A 21,878-nucleotide genomic window follows, 5' to 3' on the forward strand; every position below is an offset into this window, starting at 1 on the left:
GTACCCTGTGTACCCATGTGTACCCTGTGTACCCTGTGTACCCATGTGTACCCTGTGTACCCTGTGTACCCGTGTGTACCCTGTGTACCCTGTGTACCCTGTGTACCCTGTGTACCCTGTGTACCCATGTGTACCCTGTGTACCCTGTGTACCCTGTGTACCCTGTGTACCCTGTGTACCCTGTGTACCCGTGTCTACCCGTGTGTACCCTGTGTACCCTGTGTACCCTGTGTACCCTGTGTACCATGTGTACCCATGTGTACCATGTGTACCCTGTGTACCCGTGTGTACCCTGTGTACCCTGTGTACCCATGTGTACCCTGTGTACCCTGTGTACCCTGTGTACCCGTGTGTACCAGTGTGTACCCTGTGTACCCTGTGTACCCGTGTGTACCCTGTGTACCCTGTGTACCCATGTGTACCCTGTGTACCCTGTGTACCCGTGTGTACCCTGTCTACTCTGTGTACCCTGTCTACCCTGTGTACCCTGTGTACCCTGTGTACCCTGTGTACCCTGTGTACCCGTGTGTACCCTGTGTACCCTGTGTACCCGTGTGTACCCTGTGTACCCCTGTGTACCCCTGTGTACCCTGTGTAACCTGTGTACCCGTGTGTACCCTGTGTACCCTGTGTACCCTGAGTACCCTGTGTACCCTGTGTACCCTGTGTACCCGTGTACCCTGTGTACCCATGTGTACCCTGTATACCCTGTGTACCCGTGTGTACCCGTGTGTACCCTGTGTACCCTGTGTACCCTGTGTACCCATGTGTACCCTGTGTACCCTGTGTACCCTGTGTACCCGTGTGTACCCTGTGTACCCTGTGTACCCATTTGTACCCTGTGTACCCATGTGTACCCCGTGTACCCTGTGTACCCGTGTGTACCCTGTGTACCCTGTGTACCCTGTGTACCCTGTGTACCCTGTGTACCCTGTGTACCCGTGTGTACCCTGTGTACCCTGTGTACCCTGTGTACCCTGTGTACCCTGTGTACCCTGTGTACCCGTGTGTACCAGTGTGTACCCTGTGTACCCATGTGTACCCTGTGTACCCTGTGTACCCGTGTGTACCCTGTCTACTCTGTGTACCCTGTCTACCCTGTGTACCCTGTGTACCCTGTGTACCCTGTGTACCCTGTGTACCCTGTGTACCCTGTGTACCCTGTGTACCCTGTGTACCCTGTGTACCCTGTGTACCCGTGTGTACCCTGTGTACCCGTGTGTACCCTGTGTACCCTGTGTACCCTGTGTACCCGTGTGTACCCTGTCTACCCTGTGTACCCTGTGTACACTGTCTACCCTGTGTACCCGTGTGTCCCCTGTGTACCCTGTGTACCCTGTGTACCCTGTGTACCCTGTGTACCCTGTGTACCCGTGTGTACCCTGTGTACCCTGTGTACCCATGTGTACCCTGTGTACCCATGTGTACCCTGTGTACCCTGTGTACCCTGTGTACCCTGTGTACCCTGTGTACCCGTGTGTACCCTGTGTACCCTGTGTACCCTGTGTACCCTGTGTACCCTGTGTACCCATGTGTACCCTGTGTACCCTGTGTACCCTGTGTACCCTGTGTACCCTGTGTACCCTGTGTACCCTGTGTGCCCTGTGTGCCTTGTGTGCCCTGTGTGCCCTGTGTGCCCTGTGTGCCCTGTGTGCCCGGTGTGCCCTGTGTACCCTGTGTACCCTGTGTACCCTGTGTACCCTGGTATAAGTATTGCCTTGGTTCTCCATGATTCATCTTCAGCAACGCTGGCTAACTCCATCCCGACGAATAGAGCAATTTGAAAAACTATAGACTTTCCTGAACCAGTTGGTTCGTTCTCAAAACCATCACGTCCACAAATAAAATTATACAAAGCACTGAATTGATCTGAACGTAAACTATCAACTTCAAAACGACGACATCTTTTAACTACTTCCTTTAGACCATTAATATCTAAGCTCCGCAATCATTCCGCCATCTTGAAAAATATCCAAGCGCGACTATAAACACATGTGTTACGTCATCAGTATGGAATTTTTGGCCCTGTTGCTCAGACGTTTCTTTCACGGGGAAACGAAGGGAGCGAAAGGACGGCTGCTTTTCTCAGGCTACCTATTATCCAGGTAGGGCAACGAGTCCGATCCAAACAACACGTTGGTAGATGCGTTGGTCAACGCATCGGCGGACAGAGGGTCACCATCGGTAACCGATCGCTGACAGTTTATTTGAGTAAAGAGGGCCGGGTGGTATTTTTTTTTCTGTCGATTTGTGAAATTATCCTATCACAAATACCTTTTTTTCCCTCGTCATTTCCACTTCAAAATTCGCGGAAAAACTGACATTTTTTTCCTCTTCCATGAGACACACTGGACACCTTTCGGACATTGTATAATCAGGCGCTATTGATGAATTATTTATACAGCTATCATTAAAAAAAAACTGAGGTTAAACTGATCTTTACTGGGCTGTTAAGAGGACCTGTTCCTCGTTGTTTTTAGGGATCATCTGCAAAAAGAATAGAAAGAGTAAAGAAGGCTGATGGCGGCAGCAAACGTAACGGAAGGAGCGTGGAACACAGACGGAAACATTTAGAGGATCAGAATGCTACTCCCTTTTGGGTAGGTGAATTAAAACAACAGTCCATCTCATTCACAGCAGTTAACATTCTCCTCTCCATCACAGCATTTGTTGGGAATTCACTTATCCTTGTTGCCCTTCACAAAGAATCTTCCCTTTATCCGCCATCCAAACTCTTGTTTACATTCATTCGTACATTCATACATTTTATTGAACACATCCCCGTCTGGGGCTTTTCAGTGAACAATTACATAATTTACATACTTGATACTATACATACAAAACTAACTAATAACACGTTAAATACAATATAAGTTACTTATAACTTTAAGAATAGAATGGTTATTTAAATAAAAAATCATTCAGGAGATGCCTTTTCAAAGCTCTCTTCAAAGAAGCTGGTGTTTCACATAGTCAATCTTGAGTCAAGTTTATTCTAGATGGCTACACTTCTATAATAAAAAGTCCTCTGACCTGTTGTAGTTTTAAAAAGGGGAATGTTGAGTTGTTGAAAGTTCCTCGTTATACGCCCAGATATGCTGCCTCTTGTTACAAGCTCGGGTGTCAAATATTCAGGCGCTAGGCCCGTTTTACATTTTAATGATAAGGGAGCGTCACGATAGTACAAGATTGATTTTACCGGTAGCCAGCGTAGATCATTTAATGTGGAAGAAATATGATCGTACTTCTTTACATTGCAAATAATTTGGGAAGCAAAATTTTGAACATACTGTAGCTTATGAACATTACCAGCTGATGTGGAAGACCATACTGACGAACAGTAGTACATCTTACTAAAAACGAGGGCGTTAATTATAGTTTCAAGCAGATCTTTGTTAAAGGCGAATCTAATGCGACTTAGCTGAGATAGTTTCGACATGCAAGATGAGACAGTCGCATAGATATGATTGTCAAAGGATAGGGTGAGATCGAAAATAACACCAAGATCCTTGACTGTTTGAGCTGGGATGATTTCCTTTACTAGCAGGGACAACTTAAAGTCTGTAACTTTAAGAGACATTCTTCGACTGCCAAAGACCATCAGTTCAGTCTTCTCAGGATTAAGCATTAAGCAATTGTCGAAACACCAATCGCGTATACGTTGTAGATCAGAGTTCACTCTTTCTTTAGCCTGAGCAGAATCCTTCGCACTAAAGGATAAGAGAAGCTTTGTGTCATCCATATAGCATTCAGTTGAACAATTCTGACAGATGTTTGGTAGGTCGTTTACATAAATGCTAAATAATAATGCTCCAAGTACACTCCCTTGCGGTACACCATTGACTACTGGTAATCTATCAGATAATAGGAAGCTTAAGCAGGAGGACTTTTGAAGACGACGCCGCCGTCAGTGAGCAGTTGAGACTGGGACTAGGTCCATTGCGCATGACATACCCCCGACAAACGACGTCCTCCTTCCGGCGACGACGTGAGTTTTATGTATTTGATGGCGTCGTGAAATGTGAGTGATTTATGAGATTTCATGGCTTTTGTAGTTTTTTTCAACTTTTCTATGTGGTTCACACGATTTCAATCGATGTTCAATTATATTTTTAGTTTAGTTCAAGAGCAGTTTGTGCCTTTTTGAGACAGTTTTTGGAAGATAGAAATCATTGGCCACGGAGAAGGATCCAACGAGCGCCAAACCTCCCCCCAAATCGTAAGTAAGCTTATTAGGAAATTATTTATCTGCGAAAGTTGAAATGACGGTGGAATCCTAAGAACTTGAGCCAGTGTTGGAAGATCCCTTTTCCTCACTCTAAATTCGGCTATGCATTCGTCGTCGTTCATGTTATCCAATCAAAGCGATCGTACGAATCATAAGCAAAATCTGGATTTCGTGATGAAAACGAGTCGTACAAGATTATAAAATCCTCATCATTAATAAGATCAGCATCGTAGTAGACAAGAAGGGTCTGACGAAACTCTTTAAGACTGGCCATAACCGGAGCAGAAACAAAAGTATATCAGGAACAGAGGATGGCCGCGTCATGGCAAAACATCATCCGTGCTTAACAAATTAACATTTGGCGGGAGAGCGACGACCTCAAACCCAGGCCGTCGGGAATCTGAAGGCGGCGTCGTCCTCGAAGTCTCTCCTGCTTAAGCTCCCTAATACAGAGTTGATACGGACTGCTTGTTTTCTTTGAGAAAGATAGCTTTCGAACCATTGAAGTGCAGAAGATGATAAACCAATGTCCTTTAGTTTCTTTAGAAGAATCAGTTGGTTGATATTGTCAAAGGCTTTACTCATATCAAGATATACGACTGCAGTGATTTTCTTCTGGTCGATCGCGCGAAGAATAAAATCAGTAGTAGAGATCAGTGCTGTTTCGATTGAATGCCATCTTTTGTTGCCACTTTGTTTCGCTGATATTCTTTGATTAGTTGTTAAATATGAAGACAGCTGATCTAATGCCGCTCTTTCGCATATCTTAGAGAGTATTGGGAGCAGCGATATTGGTCTATAGTTGTTAGCTTCTTCATGATCTCCATTCTTAAGAATCAGAAAAACTTCGGCAATTTCAGTTTCCAAGAAGCTGGAAAAACACCACTTTCAAGAGAGGCATTAATGATGGAGGTGATACAAAGAGCGATGGTCTTTGTATCGTTGGTTGGTCTGGTTACTCAGCCCTCTCTGTGCTGCCTATTGGTTGTTCGTGGTTCACGAACACTAGAGTCTTTGTCGATACTCATTAGAAGCAGCCGGCGTCAGTAGCAGCCTATACGTTAGGTTCAGTGTCTTTGTCGACGTTGACGGCCATGAGCGTTGACAGACTTCCCACCATGCTGTTGGAACTCAGATACATAGAGGATATTACATGGCCGCGCGAGGATACGAATTTTATATTCGAGTGCTGAAATTATCGCATATTTATTATGAATTAATGAAGGCCTTTATTTTGGAATCGGAATGCCCTTAGGATTTTGCTATGTTATCAAAACTGGATGGAAGATAATTCATGGCGTTCCGAGTTTGCGTTAACTAAACCAAAATTCAATAAACCACCATATTAATAATTTATTCCTCGTTGTTTTTAATCCTTTAAGCATCATTTACAAAAGAGTAGAAAGAGTAAAGAAGGACGATCGCGGCAGCAAATGTAACGGAAAATGGAACACGCACGAAAACGTTTGAAGGATGGCGCTACTCCCCCTTTTGGGTAAGTGAATTAAAACAACAGTCCATTTCATTCACAGCAGTCAATATTCTCCTCTCCATCACAGCATTTTTTGGGAATTCACTTATCCTTGTTGCCCTTCACAAAGAATCTTCACTTCATCCGCCATCCAAACTCTTCTATCGTTGTCTGACCATAACTGACTTGTTGGTTGGTTTGGTTGCTCAGCCCCTCTATGCTACCTATTGGATGTCTGTGGTTCATGAACACTGGAGTCTTTGCCGATACTCATCTCAGGCAACCAGCGTAACAGCCTATACGTTAATTTCAGTATCTTTGTCGACTACGACGGCCATAAATGTTGACCGACTTCTCGCCATGCTGTTAGGACTCAGATACAAAGACATAGTAACTTTGAGGCGTACGTACATAATTTTAGCAATCGTTTGGGCTTTCTCTCTAGTCGCTGGCTTATTTTATTATCTCAATTACCGTATAACCTTTTGGTGCGGCTTTATATTAATACCATCTTGCCTGGTAATCTCAATCTCCTCGTACACAAAGATTTTCTTTGCTCTCAGTCATCATCAGGCTCAAGTACAAGATAACGTTCAACAACAGCCGAGCCAACCAAATGCACTGAACATGGCACGATACAAAAAGGCAGTTTGCAGTGCACTTTGGGTGCAGTTAGCATCAGTTTTCTGTTATGTGCCAGCTTTTACAGTGAAAATAGTTATCACTTTTAGTAAAAACTGATCTCCGAATCTCATCATAGTCAAGGGAATGACAAATGTCATAGTTTTCTTTAACTCCACATTAAACCCATTTCTTTACTGCTGGAGGATCAGTGAGGTAAGACAAGCAGTAAAGCAGACAATCAGACAAGCAGCCTTCTGTGCATAGGGTTGACTTTGTTTCGACGTTTGGATGAAGCTATTTAAAACTACGGCTGTAAGGAGAGTACAAGATATGCCATTTGATAAAAAGAGTAAGGAAAACTTTAAATGGCCTGTTGTATTTAAATTATCTTAGGAAGAACTTTCAGGTAAAATAATTGCAATTTTGTAACCATAATAAAAGAATAACATGTCTCCCATTCGCATATTAATTACGAAGTAGTGAGAGTTACTATTTTGGAATAAGAATGCGTTGAGGACTTTGCTATGTTATTAAAACTGGATGAGATATGTCAACTTAGCTCAGAAATATGGTTTGATGCTAACGTGCGGCTAAAAGAATCATAGTGTTTACAAAGAAACCCATTAAAGATGTGGACTTTGTAAATATGTGTTCAAATATACTAAAGTAACTGCTTAGAAAATAAGTTTATCACTATTTTACATGGAGTTATTGTTTGAGACAAATACAAAATTAGCTGCTTTTCAGTATGTTACCAGCACAATTAATACTCTGTTTATCGAGTGCAAACTTATATTTCTTAAAAGCCTGATAAATTTCTTTGCGCGAGTAATTTAAAAGCACTTTTATTACAAATTCGATCGAATATTCAAGAAGATGCCATGAGGCTATCACATGGCATGTAAATACAGCTGGTCTTGAGAGAAAACAATCTTTCATTTTAATGCCCATTGAACACAAAACCTGTCAACACTCGCTCAAGAAAAACTAAAGATCGCTCCTAATTAACTTTGAGACGCACATATATCATTATAGGTTTCGTTTGGGTTTTATCTTAAGTTTCTGGTTTATTTTTTTATCTCAATTACCGTGTAACCCTTAGATGCGACTTTAATTTATACCATCTTTCCTGGTAATCTTAATCGCTTCGTACCCAAAGAATTTACGCGCATTTGGTCATCATCAGGCTGACACACATCACCATCAGTTCAACAACAACCAAATGCACTAAACATGGCGTGATACAAAAAGGCAATGCAGTGTGGATGCATTTAGCTTTGGTTGCTTGTTATTTACCAAATATTACAGTGGAAATTTTTATCATTTTGGTAAAAACCAATTTGCGAATTTCATCCTAATCAGGGAGAAAGGCAAACGAATAAGTTTTCTTTAACTCCACTGTTTAAACCAGTAAATTAAAGCAGACAATCAGGCAAGAAGTCTGCTTTACTTAGGGGTAGACCTTGTTTCGACGTTTGCATGATTAAGAATTTACGGTTAAGAGAAGAAGATATGACATGCGATAAAAAGAGTAACGACAACAACGAAGAGCTACTTCGAAATAGTATATTGTATTCGAATTATCTAAAGAACAACTGACAGGGGAAAAATTGTAGCTCGGTAGCCACAACCAAACAACACCAAGTCTCCAATTCGCGCATTTGTAATGAAGTAGTGAAGGCTACTGTCATTTTGGAATTACAATGCTCTTAGGATTCTGCTATATTATCAAAACCGGATGGAATGTGTTAACATGTTGTTACAGGAGCCAGGAACTCGATTTTGTCATAATTATGAACTATTCCTAATGTTTGTAACGAAACTATAATATAAAGATGTGGACTTTTTTAACATCTGTTTAACAAAATGTCCATGAGTTTTCCATTGTCTGTCACCTTATTGACGTCAACAATGTTCAAAATTAAAGGGAAACCAAGAGGTCTGGGGAGAAACACTCGACTACATCTCGTGTTTCTCCCTACACTCATTTCGTGCTTAGCAGCTTCTTGCGTGCTTTACAATAGAACAGTGCACAGTCAAGGCTTCTGTGTTTGTTAAGTTGACGATGGTTCTTGTTCCACGAGAGCACTTGAATATCTACAGTTATTGTAAAATAAGTATACTGAAATCAGTACTGTGTAAAGGAATTTATTATCGTTTTTTCGTAAAGAGTTATCGTTTGAGACCTATCAAATATGCAAACTATAACGAAGAAAATTATAATAAGGGACCGGTCAATTTATTAGGGGGGGGGGGTGGGCTGTTGTAAACGGGGTAGGGGTCACACCTTTTTGTGCACCTGACAATGGGGGGCTGTATAAAATTGCGTAACAATTTCTGAGGGGCCATGTATTTTTGTGTATTCCAATTTCCGTTCCACAAAAAAGAAACAACACTGAAGGAGACAACAAGAAGTCAAATATGATTTATTATCAAAATAATGGCATAGCCAACCAGCATAACATGGTGTATAGCAGTCTTTTCACGTTGGAAAAAATACTTCATGTATTACTCAGTATAACACAGTATCACTGTCCTCTGACTGTCCTCTGATTCACTATTTGAAGAGCTGATAGAGGGCAAGTACTCATTAATTAGTGTACTAGCTTGATCACTTATAAGCCCTCTTTTCATCATTTGCTTAAGCCAGTAAACTTGTGTCCTTTTTAAGGATATTAGAGCAGCCACATTGACTTCCTTAACTGGAATCTCACCATCAGACAGTAGTTTAGAGATTAAACCAAAATTCTCTTCTCGTCCAGAATTTCTCTTCTCTGCCTTTCTCTTATTTTCGCTATTTGCTTTAAATGGATCGGTGAGTTTTATTTAAGTTGTATTAAAACTGATTCTGGGGTTAAGAGCGGGTCATCTTATTTCATGTACAGACTCAAAGGAGGGGGGTGGCACATTATGTTTTGCAGTAGCAGTAACAGGCCCAAGGGAAACTATGTATGAGGAAACTAAAATGCACCACCCCACCCTCCCCCCCCCCCCCTCTGATAAATGACCGGTCCCTTAAAAAGGGATTTGAAAAACTAGCTATAAACTGCTTGATATGACTAGCTTTTTATAGTATGTGAAAATGTAATGCGATCGTCCGGGTGAGTGTAGCCCTGAGAAGGACTGTTGTCAACGGTGGTGACTGACGTTTCGACAACCTGCGTGGAAGTCATCATCACAATAAAGTGATTAGTTGTTATCAGTAGAATGTTCTTCCGCACAGGTTGTCGTTAACCCGTCAGTCACCACGTCAGTCACCACGTCAGTCACCACTATCGACAACAGTCCTTCTAAGGACTACACTCACCCGGACGATCGCACTACACTTTCACATGTTGTGTTACGAACATCACTTTTCACTGAAAAGACTGTTAATCAATTGAAAAGTTATATTCCTAAAAAGCCTATTCACAGATTTCTTTGCCCAAGTAATTTTGAAAGCACTTTTATCGCCAAATTTGAATATTCAAAATGTGAGGCTGTCACAGTCCGTGCAAATACAGCTTGCCTTGTGAGAAAACATTCTCTCATTTTATTGATAACGATCGAATTCAAAAGCTGCTAACACCCGCGCGCTGTTAAGAACTGAACACCGTTTCTCATGAATTCTGTCTGTATGAGACAAACACGTTGAATTGTCTTGCTTAAAGATGTTTAATTTAAGGAAAAAGGGAAAATAGAGAATAAAAGAGGTTACAAAATTTAAGGTGTTGTTATTTACCTGTCTTTAATCCTTTTGAAATTTCGATTGAACTTGAAATGAAGATATAAAAACTGGAAGCTTTAGTTGGTGAAAATCACTTGGCAGTAAAGACATTGGTTTTCAGCAATACTGTCACACTTTTCGAATTCCTTCATTTCAGCGTTTTAGGTAATTGCTTTTAGTTTGGCAAAGCTGACAGAGAACAATATTTGCCTCGAGTTCCAGCATCGCAATGAAATGACCATCAATATGTGACAATTTCATCTTTTTATGGAGAAATAACAATTATAACACCGACGAATTGATGTGTGATGTTTGATGTTAATGCGCACCAAAATCTACATTAAGACGTCAAACCATACTAATACGGAGGGTTCTCGCTAACAGAACTTTTAATTACTAAAACTTCACCCTATATTGCAAATAGCTGAAGATGATTCGCAGGAAAGTAATCGGCCCAATACAAATAATTCGCCCTATTTTATAAATAGCTGAAGATGTTTCTCAGGAAAGTAACTGCCCCAATTGAAAGAGAATTTGTATTGTCAATGGCGTTTGAAGTAAACTGTTTACCGCTAGATCTACTTTCAGACCTTTTTAAGGCATAAATGCAGAGGTCACAGCAGTTTGATGGGTACGGACCATGATGTTATCTTAAAGTTCCAGACAGGTGCGACACGCAGAGAACAAAGAAAAAAAATGCAAATATTTTTTAGGGGTAACTATGCATCTGTAAGAACAAATTTATTTTGAATAGTTTTAAGAATTCAGTTTTCTGTTCTTACCAATACCGATTGAAGTTTTCGAAATAGGCTTTTTACATTTAATCAACATACTTCATGGAGTCTCAAGTTTGCGTAAACAATATCAAAAGTCGATGAACCACCATATTAACAACTGGTTCCTCGTTGTTTTTTTAAGGTTTATCTGCAAAAGAGTAGAAAGTAAAGAAGGATGATGGCGGCAGCAAATCTAACGGAAAGTGGAACACAGACGAAAACGTTTGAAGGATGGTACTGCTCCCCCTTTTGGGCACGTGAATTAAAACAACAGTTGATTTCATTCACAGCTGTCAACATTCTCCTCTCCATCACAGCATTTTTTGGGAATTCACTTATCCTCCTTGCCCTTCACAAAGAATCTTCCCTTCATCCGCCATCCAAACTCTTGTATCGTTGTCTGGCCATAACTGACTTGTTGGTTGGTCTGGTTACTCAGCCCCTCTATGCTACCTGTTGGATGTCCATGGTTTATGAACACTGGAGTCTTTGTCGATACTCATTCGACGCAACTCGCGTCACAGCCTATGCGTTAATTTCAGTGTCTTTGTCGACGGTGACGGCCATAAGTGTTGACCGACTTCTCGCCGTGCTGTTGGGACTCAGATACAAAGAGATTGTAACTTTGAGGCGCACGTATATCATTTTAGTAATCGTTTGGGCTTTCTCTCTAGTCGCTGGTTTAATTTCTTATATCAATTTTCGTATAACTTTTTGGTTCTGGTTTATATTAAGACCATCTTGCCTGGTTATCTCAATCGTCTCGTACACAAAGATTTTCTTAGCTCTGAGTCATCATCAGGCTCAAGTACAAGATAACGTTCAACAACAGCCGAACCAACTAAGCGCACTGAACATGGCGCAATACAAAAAGGCAGTTTACAGTGCACTTTGGGTGCAGTTAGCATTAGTTTTCTGTTATGTACCAGCTTCTACAATAGAAATTGCGATCAGTTTTAGTAAAAACCGATTTCCGAATTTCATTGTACTCAGATTGATGGCAACTGTCATAGTTTTCTTTAACTCCACATTAAACCCATTTCTTTACTGCTGGAGGATCAGTGAGGTGAGACAAGCAGTAAAGCAGACAATCAGACAAGTAATCTGCTATGCATAGGATTCACTTTGTTTCGATGGTTGGGTGAAGCTATTTAAAGATACGGCTGTAAGGAGAGAGTAGAAGATATGCCATTTGATAAAAAGAGTAAGGAAAACAATAGATGTATTTAAATTATCTTAAGAACAACCATTAGGTAAAAAAATTGCAGTTTAGTAACCACGGTAAAAGAAGAACATGACTATCATTTCCATATTCATTATGAAGTAGTGAGGGTTAGTATTTTGGAATCAGAATGCGCTTTGGATTTTGCGATTTTATCAAAACTGGATGAGATATGTCAACTTAGCTCAGTAATATGATTTGAAGGTAACGTGCTGTTAAAGGAATCATAGTGTTAACAACGAACCTTTGTAAAGATGTTGACTTTGTTAATATGTGTTCAAATATACTGAGGCAAATGCTTAGGAAAGAGATCTATCATCACTATTTTACACAGAGTCATCGTTTGAGACCAATACAAGATTAGCTGCCTTTCAGTATGTTACCAGCATCAATTAATACTGTTTATCGAGTGTAAACTTACATTTCTTAAAGGTCCAGTCAAATTTCTTTGCGCAAGTAATATTAAAAGAACTCTCATTAAAAATTCCATCGAGTATTTAAGAAGAAGTGACGCTATCACAGGGCATGTAAATACAGTTGGTATTGTGAGTAAACACTCTTTCATTTTAATGAAAATTGAATACAAAAGCTGCCAGCACTCGCTCAAGAAACCCAAGATCGCTCCTAATTAATTTTGAGGCGCACATATATAATTTTGGGATTCGTTTGGGTTTTATTTCTAGTTGCTGTTTATTTTTTCATCTCAATTACCGTATAACTCTTAGGTTTAATATATATTTATATCATCTTGCCTGGTAATCTTAATCGCCTCGTACTCAAAGATTTTTCGCGCTCTCAGTCATTATCAGGTTTACGCACATCATCATGTTCAACAACAGCCGAGCCAACCAAATGCACTGAACATGACGCAATACAGAAAGGCAATGCACTGTGGATGCATTTAGCTTTGGTTGCCTGTTATGTACCAAATATTAGAGTGGAAATTTTTACCATTTTAGTAAAAACCAATTTGCGAAGTTCATCATAATCAGGGGGAAAGGCAAATTAATTAGCTTTCTTTAACTCCACTGTTTAAACTCTGTTATTTAAATGATGGAAGATCAAAGAGATAAGACAAGCAGTAAATTGAAGTAGACAATCAGACAAGCAGTCTGCCTTGCTTAGGGGTAGACCTTGTTTCGACGTTTGCATGATTAAGAATTTACGGTTGAGAGGAGAAGATTTGACATGTGATAAAAAGAGTAACGATTACAACGAAGAGCTACTTCGAAATAGTATATTGTATTCGAATGATCTAAAGAACAACTGACAGGTGGAAAATTGTAGCTCGGTAGCCACAATCAAACAACACCATGTCTCCAGTTCGCGCATTTGTAATGAAGTAGCGAGGGCTATTCTCATTTTGGAATTACAGTGCTCTTAGGATTCTGCTATGTTATCAAAACTGGGTGAAAGTGTTAACATGTTGTTAACGGAGCCAGGAACTCGATTTTGTCATAATTAAGAACTTTTCATAGTGTTTATAACGAGATTTTATAAAGATGTGGACTTTGTTAACATCTGTTTAACAAATTGTTCATGAGTTTTCCATTGTCTATCACCTTATTGACGTCAACAATGTTCAAAACTAAAGTGAAACCCAGGGGTCTGAGGAGAAACACTCGACTACATCTTGTGTTTCTCCCTACACTTATCTCGTGCCTAGCCGCTTCCTGTGTGCTTTACAACAGAACAGAGCACAGTCAAGGCTTCTCTGTTTGCTAAATTGACGATAGTTCTTCTTCAACTAGCGCACTAGAATATCTACAGTTCTTGTATAAAGTATACTGAGATCAGTATGTGAAAAGAAGATCATCGTTGTTTTTAAATAGAGATATCGTTTGAGACCTGTCAAATATTCAAACTATAACAAAGAAAACTATGATAAAAATAATGAAAACTAGTTATAACCTGGTTGATATGACTAGCTGTTTACAGTATGTTACCAGCATCAAATCTCACTGAAAATACTGCTAATGGAGTGCAAAATTATATACCTCAATACCCTATTCACAGATTTCTTTGCGCAAGTAATTTTAAAAGTACTAATTTATTACCTAATTTAGATATTCAAGATGGGACGCTATCATAGGTCATGTACTTACAGCTTCTCATGTCAGAAAAAATTTTCTCATTTTATTGATAACAATCGAATTCAAAATTTGCTAACACCTGCTCTTAAAAACTCAGCATTGCTGCTAATGAATCCTTTCTGGGTAAGACAAACACTTTGAGTTTTCTTGCTTAAAGATGTTTCTTTTATGAAAAGAGAGTAGGAAGTTACAAAATTTAAGGTAACAAATGGTATGGTAACCGCGTCATGTTGTGCTTGGTACAGTAATGTTATTGACCTTTCTTTGATCCTTTTGAAATTTCAGTCGAATTTGAATTGAAGATATAAAATCTGGAAGAGTTAGTTAGTGAACATCAATTAGCAATGAAGACATTAGTTTTAAGTAATATTGTCACACTTCTCGAATTTCTTCACTTCAGAGTTTTTTTATGTAATACTTTTTGCTTTTAGTTTGGCAAAGCTGACAGAGATCATTAGTCGTCTCGAGTTCATCGCAATGAAATGACCATCAATGCATGACAGTTTTATATTTTTATGATAAAATGACAATTATAACACCTACAAAAGGACGTTTTCTCGATAAATTTACCATTAATGCGCACTAAAATCTAAATTAAGACGTCAAACCATGCAAAAATGGAGCTCGAGAGTTTCCGCTAAGAGAATTGTTTACTATTAAACTCACTCTATATTATAAATAACTGAAGATGATTCGCAGGAAAGCAATTGCCCCAAGGGAAGGAGAATTTGTATTGTCTGTGGTGTTTGAGGTAAACTGTGAACGCTACACCTACTTTCAGACGGCTTTTTTAGGGCATAAAGGCAGAGGTCAGTGTACACTGATGAGTAGAGAGCATGCCATTATCTTAAAGTTCCAGTCAGGAGCGACAGGCAGAGAACAAAGAAAAAAATTCAAATACTTTTTTGGCGTAACTATGCATCTGTAACCACAAATTTATTTTGAATAGTTTTATGTATTCAGTTTTCCACTTTTACCAATACAGATTAACGTTTTCGAGATGGGCTTTTTACTTTTAAAGATAGTTCATGGCGTCCCAAGTTTGCGTAAATTATATCAAAAATCGATAAAGCACCATATTAACAACTGATTCTTCGTTGTTTTTGAGGATCATCTGCAAAAGAGTATAAAGAGTAAAGAAGGATGATGGCGGCAGCAAATGTAACGGAAAATGGAACACGCACGAAAACATTTAAAGGATCAGAATGCTCCCCCCTTTGGGTAGGTGAATTAAAACAACAGTCCATTTCATTCACAGCTGTCAATATTCTCCTCTCCACGGGAGCATTTCTTGGGAATTCACTTGTCCTTGTTGCCCTTCATAAAGAGTCTTCACTTCATCCGCCATCCAAACTCTTGTCTCGTTGTCTGGCCACAACTGACCTGTTGGTTGGTCTGGTTACTCAGCCTCTCTATGCCACCTATTGGATGTCCGTGGTTCACGAACACTGGAGTCTTTGTCAATACTCATTTAAAGCAACCGGCGTAACAGGCTCTGCGTTATGTTTCGTTTCTTTGTCAACGATGACGGCCATAAGCGTGGACAGACTTCTCGGAATGCTGTTGGGACTCAGGTACAAAGAGACTGTAACTTTGAGGCGCACGAATATCATTTTAGCTATCATTTGGGTTTTATCTTTAGTCACTGTTTTTTTTTTTTTTCATTTCAATTACCCTATAATCCTTTGGTGCAGATCTATATTTATACCATCTTGCCTGGTAATCTCAATCGCCTCATACACAAAGATATTTTTTGCTCTCAATCGTCATCAGGCTCAAGTACGTGATCTACATCAAGATCAACATCGGACGAGTCAACCAAATGCACTGAACATGGTGCGATACAAAAAGGCAGTGTACGGTGCACTATGGGTGCAGTTAGCATTAGTTTTCTGCTATGCACCAAGTTTTACAGTGGAAATTGTTATCACTTTTAGTAAAAACCGATCTCAGGATCTCATCATACTCAGGGGAATGGCAATTGTCATGGTTCTCTTTAACTCTACTTTGAACCCGTTCCTTTACTGCTGGAGGATTAGTGAGGTGAGACAAGCAGTAAAGCAGACAATCAGACAAGTAGTCTTTCTGGCATAAGTCTATTTCTACTTCGACGGCTGCATGTACTGTTTATTTTAAAGCTGATTTTAAAATTTCGGCTCTCAGGATAGAGGAAAGGTGATGGAAATTTAGAGCCACTTATAAATAGTGTATTGCATTCAAATGCTCTGAAGAACAATTGACAGGTGAAAAATAGTAGTTAGTCGTTTAGTAACCATAACAGGAGAATGAACCCTGTGGCGAAATATTTTAGTATTCTTTTTTATTCATGCAGATTACCCCAAGTAGCCTAGTCGGTTCGTCTAAGGAATGATAAAACATAAAATCAATGAAGAGGCTTGCTAGGCTTAATTACATGAGTACGAAATAGTACTGATCAGGCCTTAATTGGTGAAGATACTTAAGCAGAATGCGCTCAGGATTCTGCCATGCCCACAAAACTGGATGAGATATGTCATGTCAACTCAGAAGGATGGTTTAGAGATAAAGTAGTGTTACAGGAGCCAGGGGCTCCATTTTGTCACGATTACGGTCATTTCTGAACAATGTCCCGCGGTCTTCTCTTAAACTCCTTTTATCGAATTGGTATACAGTTGAAAACATCCAAATTTACCCTTCACTAGACCATGCTCGACCCACATGTTACTCCTGGGCCCCGTTTCTAGAAGGTTTTCCCGATAACTTGTAAGGCCCGTAAAGCTAGTCTGTTTTCATTTAAACGGGAGTTTCAAAATTTATACAAAAAAACAATTTGAGCTAAAGATACAAAATGGAGCCGTCAGGGAGCCAGAGAGGGGCTCCTCTGTTTTTTAAATTCTAATTCTTATATGTAGCTTTAAGCCTATTAATTTGGCGGAACTTTTTGAATCGTGCCCGGGCCACAGCTATGGAAGGTACGCGCTCTCAACTCTGCCCATTCCCCGCTTCCCATAAGTCATCGTAAGCACGGCAAATTTCATCAATAAAATAAGAATCATGTAAAATTGGTGAGCAAGTTTCAAAAATTCGTAATTTCTAGACATTTCAGAGTTATGTCCTGGATACTCCAAAATTTTCTTTTCTTTTCTTTGTTATGTTGAGTTATGAGCTAGCCAAAACTGATTCTGATCTATAAATAGAATTTGTCATCAGAATGTCTCAGCCTGTTTGGGCTATTTACATAAACGGAGCTTGTATTTAGCTGCTGTTGTTATCACTCGATGAGCTTTCAATAAAGCTGTGATAACGACTGCGATTGAGTACAAAACATATTTTCTCTAGGCCAGTAATGGAGCAACTTACTACCAGAGAAAAATCGAGACTTCGACATGATGAATGTGATCACCTGTCGCATACATAACAACTTTCATTGTTTACGACGGAACTGTTTTGCTATCAAATAATTACTCAGCAAAAAAAGTTTGACTGTTCTCTTCGATAAGTTAATAAAGCAAACAATATAAAAATGGTTTTTGGTAGCTAAGTGCTCTGCACTTATGTTGTGATGGAATAATATTATTCGGTAGCAAAACCGTATTGTAGAGAATACAATTCAGTATAGTTAAATAAAAACAAAACAAAATAAATAAAACAAACGTTGGTTAAAAGAACGTGGTGTTGGTGACCATAACTTCGTCCGTAGGAAGTCTTCAAATTGCTTTCTGACCGATTAGCATCTGCATTACAAGCATTTTGTTTTTCAATCTCCCATTCGTTTTTCAGTACCATAATTCTGACAGATCCCGACATCACAGCATTAGCATAAGCAATTCATCATCTGTCAAAAGCAGTCGGCGAAGGTTTTCTTTAGTCAAACACTGATTTTTCCACCTTTTCCTTTCAAAAAGTAATCCCATAGGGTATAAATTTTCCCCTGTTTTACGATGCCATTTTCAATATTCTTTTTAATTTGATAAACTGGTCACTCAAACAAACACTATTGTTCAGTTGCAAACCAGTGATAACTTGCATACAAAATGTCTCTCGTGGGAGGAATATTTTATTTATTTATGATCTGTTCAATAATATTTCCATCCTAAGATCTATCTTGAGAACGGTTCAGTATATAAAGCCAGTATAAATTGTGGAAGAAGGTCGTGTCGCTCAACAACTGGTTCCTATTTAGGATCGATGGTAATAAATGCAAGGCTCGCACTCGAACCTCTGGGGAAATTGTAATATGTTTTGTGGCACAAAAGACACTTGAAATCGTTCGCCCATTTCAAATGGAGTAAATGATATAGATAATATTATTGAGTAGATAGGCATTATTAAAAGCTGATATTTAAGTCACAGTGGATGTGAAGTTGTTGTCAAGGCGAAATATCTTTCTTATATCCACAGAAAGGTAGAGACTGATGATGCCGACTACAAATTTAACAGCATTTGAAGGAAAAACAAAAACATTTGAAGATCTGGTTTATTCGCCATCATTAGCTGGTGGAGTGCGACAACAATCGAGTTATTTCACGGTAGTTCAAATCCTCCTCTCCCTCACGGCTTTTTTTGGAAACCTTATCATTCTTGTTGCCCTTCACAAAGTAGTTTTTCTTCACCCGCCGTCCAAACTCTTGTATCGTTCTTTGGCGACAACTGAATTGTTAGTCAGCCTTGTTAGCCAGCCTTTCATTGCTACTTATTGGATGTCCTTGGTTCGCGAAGAATGGAATCTTTGTCGATTAGCATACAACGCAGCTTACCTAACAGCCTATGCATTATGTTCCGTGTCACTGTTGACGATGGTGGCCATAAGCGTGGACGGACTTTTCACTCTGTTGTCGGGGCTGAAATACAGACAAATTGTTACTTTAAAGCGAACATATTCCATGGTAGGAATCTTTTGGGTTCTGTTTGGCGTCGCTCTTTCATATTACGTTTTAGATTACCGAATAGATAGGTGGTATGGCCGCATTATTATACCATCTTGCCTAATAGTCTCAGCCACCTCATATAAAAAGATTTTCTACGTTGTAAGTCATCACCAGGCACAAGTGCGAGCTATTATACAAGAACAGCCAAGTCGAACAAATGCATTGACCATGGCGCGATACAGAGAGGTCATATAGTAACTTCCAATCATAGTAACTTCCAGTTATGCCGTAATACTACCATCCTATTTAATAAGTAAACATAAAATAACTGATTACGATTATTGTACGGCAAATATATCATCTTGACCATTGAATAAAATATAGTTGAATTAGAGGAATGAGAGTGATCACTTGACCTATGAATACTCTTCAAACTGGCGACGAGGAGAGACACAATCGGCTAACACGTCATGTGGGTTGAATATGGATGTTTACATCACAAAGTGTTAGAATATGGCGTCGCCATCTTGCCTCTGCGGTAAGGATCATGATGGATGTTGCTCTTGTTTCTTCCCACAAGGAAAATTTGAATGGTCAAAAAATCTTTGAGAAATTTTCCAAAGGTATCTCTTGATGCAATTTCGAAGTGTTTGGAGAGTGGAGGAAAGAAAAATACCGGCGAGAAGAATTATAGGTTTTTCAGAGAAGGTTATGTGTTTGATGTTTACACTTGGACCTCTGCCGCAGGTGAAAGTCTTATGAAAGCTCGCTGCTGTCGATTGCTTCGCAAGAATGAAGAACCCCACTACTTAGTGGTGAAAATGAAAAATGGAGATCAAGCAGTTGTGGCTCGGGCGCACTGTAATAATTTGTCACGCGATGAGGTCACTGCTCTAAGGCGATTAAAAAAAACCTCTGCTTTAAACCTCAAAAAAGAAGACAAAGGCACAACAACAGTCATCATGAATAAGACAGAAACAAAAGTGACAAACGAGCAGTTGTGCGACTGGAAAATCGGGAGTTACAAAGCAAAATTAGTTCTATCTCGCTTGGTCATGATCCGAAGAGTAACAGCGACTGATTGACGTAACGATAGTCATTACTTGTACGAGCTGTTCTCAACTTTAACCCTATCAAACAATCCAGAATCCTTTAAATAAGAGAGAGATATAGCATCGCGTTTACGTGAAACAGCAAACGTCAGGTTACCCTTTCACGTATCACGTAAATTGGCGTGAGCCTTGCTGCTTTAGCTATGCGTAAGCTCACCTAATGGTGAATTTGAAAGTGCCCTTGTATGACTCACAAGAAAAGTTTTGGTGCCCTTTTCCGGCAATTAACTTCCACCACTTTGTTAGAGAATAAATAAAATCTTAAGTACACGGTAAAGAATCTTACGTTCAGCAGTAGAAAATGACCCGTCCATACGCAAAGAGTTTCACATTCAATCTGCCGGTGATCCTTGAGATGTGTTGGCCACGTGCACGATGAGCTTTAATCTATCCATCAGTCAATCATTAACCTTTACACCTTGGCACTGATATTGATATTCGTATTCTCTTTATTTTGCTCTTTACATTTCCTATGGTTTGACAAGGAGAGTTTGTTTGCCAATAAGGAGCCCCCTCAAATTGGTGATCAATTCGTTTATCCTCATAACTTTTATGTTTGAATCAAAAGTGATACGGTAGGGAGAAATTATAAGCTAGTCACTCTTAGAGGGGGGGAGTGTCAGAGCTGAAGTGTAAAATCGATTTATTTAACTAATTAGGTTGTCACTCACACCAGTCCTGGCGATCTCAAGTAGTAGAAAGTTCGAGATAGGAATTTTTGCAACCTGTTAAAATGCAGCGTTCTAAAATTTGCAGAAAATAATCCTTCTAGAATGAATCAATTATATTCCGATCTGTAAGGTATCGGTTTCAAGCTAAAATTTAATACGACATTTGTAAGATAGGTGGGAATTTTCCCCGAAACCTATCGATGGTCAATACGTAAAGAAAAGACCTCGTCGGGCTCAAAAAAGATTTGATAATGAACTAAACGACTTTTACATTATTCGTATAACTCCAAGATATGTACTATCCTTTTTGGAATAAATCCCAAATTTTGTTAAAATATTTTTTTAACGTACCTAACTTTATTGATCGGGCTGCGAGGGAAAATAAAAACATTCTGAACTGTAACTGCGAATGTAGACTAGCCGTATTAAATTCAACGATTACTTTTTGACACGAGGTGCCGTGAGAAACACTCGAAATTCCAAACACACCAATGAACCTTTGTAGAAAACAGCTTAACTACCGCACAAGTGTCGAAAAAACTGATTAACCTTTGTAAACTCCGAATTCAACTCTAACTATGGAATTCAGGTAAAAAAAAAAGGTGGCCCTCGTGGTCTACACTAGAAGGCCACTCTCGCGCATGCCCGAAACTAAAATGCCTACGTAGGGGACCCAGCTGGGGAACTTGAAGCCCAGCGGTAACATGAATCATACGTCTCGCAAGAAATTTTTTTCAAAACATCTTGATGAAAGCTGATAATGCTCAACGCTATATTGCCTACTGTATGATTTAATCAAGAATTACGCAGAATTATAGTGTCAGATTACTCAGATACTACGGTTCTTCTCCTTGTCTTCCTTTTCAAACATTGTTAGCCCATCATAATCCTGACTAAAAAAGAAGTACAGATATCTTGCCAAGCTCGGCTCTTTCATTCTGAACAACATAATAACTTTAAATTCGTAGCCGGCAAAACTAGTACGTCTCTAACAGAAGACATGTGAGATATTTGGGTCAGAATTTTGATTGACAATTATCATGATCTTTCCTGGAAGTAATATCCTGATTATATCATTGAAATTTAGTATTATCATATTGGTATTTTTCCTAGACTAACACATCTTGA

General features: G+C 39.4%; 2 protein-coding genes and 1 pseudogene across 3 annotated transcripts; all 3 read left to right on the top strand.

Moving 5' to 3' along the window:
• Nucleotides 1-2,404: 2,404 nt before the first annotated feature.
• Nucleotides 2,405-12,627, top strand: LOC148720755 (adrenocorticotropic hormone receptor-like). Of its 2 annotated transcripts, XM_088739354.1 has the most exons (3): nucleotides 2,405-2,600; nucleotides 3,862-5,723; nucleotides 10,948-12,627. In XM_088739354.1, exon 3 carries the CDS (start codon nucleotides 10,981-10,983, stop codon nucleotides 11,920-11,922), a length of 942 nt encoding a protein of 313 aa, XP_088595480.1. In that variant the 5' UTR covers nucleotides 2,405-2,600; nucleotides 3,862-5,723; nucleotides 10,948-10,980; the 3' UTR covers nucleotides 11,923-12,627. The 2 variants fall into 2 exon arrangements, with proteins under 2 accessions (XP_088595480.1, XP_088595481.1); XM_088739355.1 differs by lacking the exon at nucleotides 2,405-2,600 and having other exon boundaries at nucleotides 3,811-5,723.
• LOC148720756 (melanocyte-stimulating hormone receptor-like) lies at nucleotides 5,135-7,072 on the top strand (annotated as a pseudogene).
• Nucleotides 12,628-12,794: 167 nt separating the features above from the next.
• On the top strand, nucleotides 12,795-16,618 carry LOC148720757 (melanocyte-stimulating hormone receptor-like). The gene has a single exon (XM_088739621.1). The coding sequence runs from the start codon at nucleotides 15,264-15,266 to the stop codon at nucleotides 16,212-16,214; it is 951 nt and encodes a 316-aa protein (XP_088595747.1). The 5' UTR covers nucleotides 12,795-15,263; the 3' UTR covers nucleotides 16,215-16,618.
• Nucleotides 16,619-21,878: the final 5,260 nt, after the last annotated feature.

This window comes from Stylophora pistillata, chromosome 11, assembly GCF_964205215.1.
Source record: "Stylophora pistillata chromosome 11, jaStyPist1.2, whole genome shotgun sequence".
Lineage (NCBI taxonomy): Eukaryota > Metazoa > Cnidaria > Anthozoa > Scleractinia > Pocilloporidae > Stylophora > Stylophora pistillata.